Below are 7,519 nucleotides of genomic sequence, written 5' to 3'. Positions count from 1 at the left end.
AGTGCAGGGCCAGGGCAGCCTCAGGGAGCAGCCCTGCAGCCTGAGAGAGCTGGGCCGGGCTGGGGGACGGTGTCCCCAGAGGCTCAGGCACAGCAAGGGGAGCCCCGGGGCATGCTGGGAGCTGTAGTCCTGGGGCACAGGGCTGCCAGGAGGCCTTGGTGGTCTGGGCCGGCCCAGGCTCTGCTCCAGCTGCAGCCAAGCTGAGCTGAGGCCAGGGCTGCCAGTGAGGACAGAAAGGATGGGCGTAAGGGGGAAGGAGACACTGTGGGAGCCTCCCTGAGACCAGGCATTGGGCACCCTGACTCCTAGAGAACCCTCTGAGCCCTCCCATCAGGTTTAGTCACAGGGTTCCCTGGCTTTTCCTGTGGGATCTGCAGTTTGTGGGAGTTTTTCATTGTTTTTTTGTGGCTTCTTTGTGTTTTGGGCTTAGTGGGGGTTCTTTGGGTGTTTTAGTCTGTTCGTTTTCTGCATCTGTCTCTGGCTCCCCGTTCCCAGTTTGTAAGTTCTCCCTCTCCCTGCCTGGACTCTTCCCTTGGCCTCTCTCTGTCTCTGCCAGCTCCCTCTCTCACTGTTCTAAGTCCACAGCTGTCTGTCCCGTGGCCCAGGCTATTTGTCTGCCCTTCTCTGTCCCTCCATGTCCAGGTCCCTGATGCAGTTTTTTATTTTGTCCCTATCCAGCTGGGAGCCCGTGACTGGTTTGCATTTGTTTGTTTTTCTTTCTCTGAACCTCCCTGTCTGCATCCCAGTCCCTGTTCTTCGGATTCCTCCCTCTCTGCCACGCAGCCTTGGTGATGTTTTGCCCTTCTCCATTCCTCACTGGCCAGCGCTTGCTCCTAATTTGTTAATCCTGCCCTCCTTACCCTGTAGTTCTTGTCCTTGTTCCATCTCTCTGGTGCTGGCTCCCAGATGTGGAAAATGCTGGGAAATGTTGCTTTTTGCAAATTGAAAAGGGTTATTGCATTTTCTGTAGAAGAATTTAGGATATATAGAAACTCTTGGTTAACTGAACAAAACTGAACTTTATTGGTGTCCACAGCTGTAACAACAGTAGAAACCAGACACAACCAAAACCAAACCCAAAATAACAAGAGCTCCTAACAGTGCACAGAATTCTATCACACGACATCATTCACACATTGCCACGGCATCTGCAACCCTGTGATGAGAAGCATGGGGCCTCTGCCTGGAAGTAAAGCAATAACAGAACAGGAAAACCTTGATTCTTTCTAAACCAACTATCTGAGTTTGAAGAGACCTCTCGGTCTCAGTAACACCCACCTCTCTGGTTGCTCCGCACATGTTGGGTAGGCTGTGACAACCTGAAAGTCTAATGGAAAGGGAACAATACACCACTATAGCCATAGCAAGGACATTGTCCCTACTGCCTGGCTATAGTGCTGGAGAAGGAAAACCTTCCCACTCCTGGAGTTGAAGGACAAGGTTCGGGGGAGGGATTTGGGGTCTCATCCTCACCAACGCCAGCCAGTTTCTGCTGCTCCAGTGCTTGTTCACCTAACTGTGTGCTTTTGGAAATGCACATGCGCAGTTCTCCCTCCCCACCTCCCCACAGAATGTACTAGAAAAGGAATCCAGTGAACCCAGTATTTCTGCCATGATGATGGCACATGACAAAAAAGAAGACTCCAGCCGGTTTTGACCAGGCCTGGGGACCCACCTAAAGCTTAGTTTGCTGAGCAATGGGTGATGGGGTGGGAAAGCTGTGGACTGCCTGCATTGCATATTCCAACATTGATCAGTTTTGCATTTCCAAAACCACAACAAACAAGGGAATGTATTCATTAGATGGTGACAATTTATGATGCATTTTTTAAATTTTGTTGACTTTTGCTTCATGTGTCCTTGTGATCCTCACACATATTCATCTACTAAATGTTCATGTAAAGTATCATTTTTTTGTTTTCCTCCAGCCCCTGAACTACAAGGGAACAATTCTTATTGATTATTGCAAATGCAAATTGTTAATTGTTTGAATGTTTTGATTGTAGCTATTGAGCTATTGTGCACACACTTTTCCTTCCTCCTTTATCTCCTGTCTATCACGGAGTGCCATCTATAAGATGGCAGTGTCAAGCCACAGGGTGGTGTGATGTACTGTGTCCCTCAACAAATGCCTGTACCAGTGGACTTATGTCTCAACATTGCTGAAATATTGCATTAACATGCTTGTAAAGGGTTAAGGAAGACTTGCTAACAGGATGAAGTGCCACAGTGGTGACCTCCCATAAACAATGACTCGCTTGAACGATTCTGCCTCACTGATAAAGAAGAAACACCAATTGGGACATAAGTTTGAGTCTAACACCATATTTTAAGTAAATTACACAGCCAAGGACTATGTGCTCTGTGGAAATAAAATCACTTCTTTGACAAGTTCCAGTACCCCCCTCCTCCTTATCTGTTCATGAATTCCTTGCTTGTCTCTAATTGGTCACAAATGCAGGCAAAGCATTTCATTGTAACTAGTTGAAGCTCCCCCTTGTCCTTGCAGGTACACAAAACCTGCTGAAACCAAACTTGTAGTTTGGATCAGAGTCAAGGGGTAACTGAGTCTGCACAAGACAGAAGGTTACTTGTGGTGACGAAGAGGAGCCATCTGACTTCATCCCCACGACCCTTCACGACCACCACCAAACAGCAGTGCGCAGGCACAGCTGGGAGGAGTTGATGGAAATCACCTCTTGGAACTCATTTTAATGTGAAGCGGGACAGGTTATGAATATGTACAGGTGTATGAGGTCACCTAATGAATAAGTATCATTGAACTGTATATAACCAAGAAGAACTGCCACGTTAGTGTGCACGTCCGCAGTGGAGCAACCCCCCTGCACCCAGCGCTGAACCATGACAACCAGCAACTAATGGAACTCCCCACCTGACGTGAAGTTGATTCGGACTGATGGGACACCTCAGCTCCGTGGTGGTAGATATTGAAATCTCTCTCTTTTTCTCTCTCTCTCTTTCTCACTCTTCTCTCTTTCTTCCTCGCCCCACCCCCCTCCTTCTCCTGCGCACTTGTTGCAGGCAAATAAAGTGACTTAAAAGTTGACTGCATTTTGAGTCTTAATTCTGTTCCCAAGAATTTTGAAGACCTCCTCATGATAAAGCACCTAATTGGACATCACTCGGGTTCAACCCAGCCACCCCCAGCCACCCAGAGCAATCTGAGGTCGGTTGGAACGCAGGGGGGTTTAACCTCTGCCAAAGCAGTCTATCTGGTGTGGATCATGACATTCCTGACTTGAACTTCTTGAGAGGTTTCTTCACTCTCCTCTTGGTATCTGAGGTCTGTGGACTCAGAAGAAAAGACACCATGGGGCTCATTAATCATACAGAAAGACCTTACAAGCATGTCTATTCAAGTAATTTACTTCAGAAACATTAAGACCTGCGTAACTAATTGGAGAGGTTTTATTTGAGTGATGAAAATTTCAAAGGAGTTTCACAGTGGAGGATTTATTTCATAGGAAAAAATGTTTCTGTCATATCTCTGATCATGGAATAAATTTCAGCAGCATGCTTGTCCTGGTTTCGGTCAGGATGGAGTTAACTTCTTTTGTAGCAGCGGATGGAATGCTGTGTTTGAGAGTTAAAATGAAAGCAGTGCTGATAACACCCTGATGTTTCTAGTTGTGGTCAAGGAGTCAAGGATTTTCTCAGCTTTTCGTATTTCTCTATTCATGAGAAAGGAGGGGCGAAGCCAGGACAGGTGCCCAAGATGGCCAAGGAGAGTATTCCACGCCAATTACATCCCGACCAGGATATCGGGGGGCTGACGGGAGGAAGGCCGAGGGTGGCTCCAGGACACGCGGTTCTTGGGGGACAGTCGGGTTCTGGGACGGCTCTGGGTGGCACGGCCTGAGCTGTGTGGTTTGGTGAGAAACCGCATTGTGTATCAACAGCTTCATAGATTTTTGCTCTAGAGTCCTGTCAGCATTGTTATATTGTATCTTTCTGTTATCTTAGTAAACTATCCTTATCCCAACCCATGGGCCTTTTAGTTTCTTGGTTTTGGGGTTATTTGCCCCTTCCTCTTCCTTTTCCCTTCCCTTGCCTCTCACCCCCCACTTCCCTCTTCCCCTGTGCTTTTCCTTTAAGGAGCAGGCAGCTGCCTGGATCTCGGCTCTCAGCCTGGGTAAAACCAGGACAATGCTGCAATGGATGCTGGTCCAGAGGTCTCCTAAGGAGATCAGGACAGGCAGGAAGAGCAGTCTCTTGAGATCCAACCCTGTCTGGAGAGCTTTGATCTTCTCCAAGCCCAGCAGTTCCCTCACCGGCCTCCTTGGACTCCCAACACTTTTCCTGGCATCATCTGTGTTCACAGGCACTGAAAGATTTCTCTGACAACAAACAGCAGTTCAACATGACACCGTTTAATAACCAAGAAATCTCTCTCCTCAGCTGCCTGCTACGGCCAAGCAGCGTGTGAAGGGGGTCAGCTTTCAGAGGAGAGTCTCTCGCAGAACAGTTTCACAGAATCACAGAATCAGAATCACAAAATTATCAAGGTTGGAAAAGACCTAAAATATCATCCAGTCCAACCATTCACCTATTACTACTAGCTCCCACTAAACCATGTCCCTCAATACAACAGCCAGTCTTTCCTTGAACGCCCCCAGGGTCGGTGACTCCACCACCTCCCTGGGCAGTGCATTCCAGTGCCTGACTTCCCTTTCCGAGAAGCAGCGCTTCCTAATGTCCAGCCTGAATCTCCCCTGGCGCAGCTTGATACCATTCCCTATAGTTCTGTCACTGTCATCTGTTTCAATCAGATACATAGCAAGGTCATTTATCAACACACTGAACCTCTGACAGAACAGTTCATTAGACTTCTGAGAGATGGGATATTTCAAACTCTCTGAAGCTCAAAGCAGAAATGGGTGAGATGAGTGGAGGTGAATAATCAAAGAGCAAGTACAAGTGGAATCCTGTGAGCAAAGAGAAGGCCAGTGGTATGCAGAAGAAGATGAGCAGTTGGTTGCTACTTAGAAACATCCATTCATCAGTTTCAACATGGAATCCTTGAGCTCCTGGTTCCTCATGCTATAGATGAGGGGGTTCACTGCTGGTGGAACCACCGAGTACAGAAATGCCAATACAAGGTCCAGAAATATGGAGGAGATGGAGGGGGGCTTCAGGTTGGCAAACATGGCAGTGCTGACAAACAGGGAGACTACAGCCAGGTGAGGGAGGCAGGTGGAAAAGGCTTTGTGCCGTCCCTGCTGAGAGGGGATCCTCAGCACAGCCCTGAAGATCTGCACATAGGACACCACAATGAACACAAAACACCCAAAAGCTAAACAGGCACCGACCACAATGAGTCCAGTTTCCCTGAGGTAGGCATCTGAGCAGGAGAGCTTGAGGATCTGGGGGATTTCACAGAAGAACTGGTCAACAGCATTGCCATGGCACAGGGGCACTGAAAATGTACTGGCTGTGTGCAGCACAGCATGGAGAAACCCACTGGCCCAGGCAGCTGCTGCCAGGTGGACACAAGCCCTGCTGCCCAGGAGGGTCCCATAGTGCAGGGGGTGGCAGATGGCAACGTAGCGGTCATAGGCCATGACAGTGAGAATATAGTACTCTGTGACGATCAAAAATACAAAGAAAAATAGTTGAGCCACACATCCAGTATAGGAAATGGCCCTGGTGTCCCACAAGGAATTGGCCATGGATTTGGGAACAGTGGTGGAGATGAAGCCAAGGTCAGCAACAGAGAGGCTGAGGAGGAAGAAGTACATGGGGGTGTGGAGGTGGTGGTCACAGGCTATGGTGATGATGATGAGTCCATTGCCCAGGAGAGCAGCCAGGTAGATGCCCAGGAAGAGGCAGAAGTGCAGGAGCTGCAGCTCCCGTGTGTCTGCAAAGGGCAGGAGGAGGAACTGGCTGATGGAGCTGCTGCTGTTGGACATCTGCTGCTGTCAAGTGTGGAGACCTGTCAAAGGATAAAAAGGTAGTGACAATTTAGGGAACAATTCTTTGAGGGAAACAGTTTCCAATTCACATTGACTCCCTGTATTCAGGAAGCTTTTTGTCAGGTCCCTTTTGGGAGGTCTGCTTTGTGCTGGCTTGAGTGTGCCACTGCTGGGAGGAGGGTTGGCTGTGGGTCTTGAGAACTCAGTCCTGCTTGGCAGCAGTCAGTAAATAGAGGGATGTTGTGATCTCAGACTAAATGCCCTGTGGATAGGAAGGAGCTTTTCAGCACTGTTACTCCAATTTCACTGAGGGCAGAGCAGAGTTTTAAAGCTTTGGTTTTCTCCTGACTGAGAGCTGAGGAATCCAGTCTCACAGGGCAGAGCTCCAAAGCTCTCCTGCGGTCTCATCCTACCCAAGGAGGATCTCAGCTCTCCGCTCCCAGCCAGGGACACACAGGGCTCAGTGCAGCTGCCCACACACAGGTGATGAGTGGCATTGCCACGGCCTCTGTGCTGAGATGTCTCCTGCATGGGGCTCCTCTCTGGGGCACAAGAGTCCCTGGGAGAGCAGTGCCATTGTGGGAGGCAGCTGCAGCCCAGAGGGAACCCCCTGGAATTCCTCAGTCCTACAGATGTGGGTTCTGAAGTCAGGGTCAGCTCAGTGCCAGCCCCACAATTGGATGTGCCCAGAGCCCCAGGAAATGGTGGGAGAAAGGCAACAAGGACAGGAGAGGAAACGGCAAGAAACATTCCCCAGGAGGCTAGAAGGACAGGCACTCGGAGGGTTCTTCTCTCTGGGACAAGGACCCTGCACCATATTTCCATCCGTCAGACTTTACATCCACTGCTTCTTTCCACAGTGCGAATGCAGCCATGCCCAGGAGAGGACAGCTGTCCTGCCCTGTCCCTCTGATGGGGCAGAAGGGCATCCCTTCTAGGCAGCACTTTCTGGTCCCAGAGAGAACCTGTCCTCCTGACAGACCCCACACACTGTCCCATGTCCCAGCTTTAGAAGATCCCTCCAGGAACAGAACCTGCATTGCCCTGCACCCACAGACATACCAGGGAGAGGCTGCAGAGATTTCTCCTCCAGTGAGCTCTCAGCATCCATCAGCTCTCTCAGCCTCACAGGTCTCCCCTTGGTGCCAACAGGCAGTGTCCCCAGCCCTGTGTGCTTGGCAGAGGAGCTGCTCCTGGCCAGAGCTGTCTCTCTGCAGCACTGCTGGGTTGCCATGAGCTCCCGCCATCCCAGGAGCCTGGCCAGCTCAGCAGGAGAAGACCAGTTCTTGTAGGCTCCCTCCTGGTGCCTCAGATCTCATGGGAATCGTTCTATGATCTCATCTCTGACAATCTCAGGATGTCCCTGCCCAGGGCTGTGGGTCAGCGCTTGGCATTTCTGCTTCATCAGACCAAGCCAGGGTGTCCTCAGCATCAGAGCTGCCTGTGCTTTGCCTGGGTTTGTCCTCATGGCCTCCAGTTGTCTCCTCTGAGCCCCTGGGGAGGCTTTGTCAGGAATGGCTCCCAGTGGGGCCTGTTAGTGCTTCAAGGTACTTTGGGCATTACTCCTGGCTTGAACTTCTGGAGAG

The 7,519-nt window shown here is 50.0% G+C and overlaps 1 protein-coding gene across 1 annotated transcript; it reads right to left on the bottom strand.

Annotated features, from left to right (window-relative positions):
• Nucleotides 1–5,003: 5,003 nt before the first annotated feature.
• LOC311202468 (olfactory receptor 14C36-like) lies at nt 5,004–5,582 on the bottom strand (the record flags this gene model as incomplete). The annotated part of the gene is made up of 1 exon (XM_084277053.1): nt 5,004–5,582. One exon carries the CDS (start codon nt 5,580–5,582, stop codon nt 5,004–5,006), a length of 579 nt encoding a protein of 192 aa, XP_084133179.1.
• Nucleotides 5,583–7,519: the final 1,937 nt, after the last annotated feature.

The sequence above is a fragment of the Gallinula chloropus genome (genome assembly GCF_964237585.1).
Source record: "Gallinula chloropus genome assembly, chromosome: 30".
Lineage (NCBI taxonomy): Eukaryota > Metazoa > Chordata > Aves > Gruiformes > Rallidae > Gallinula > Gallinula chloropus.
Note: the sequence above shows the minus strand (reverse complement) of the source record. Positions and strands in the feature narration are given on the sequence as shown.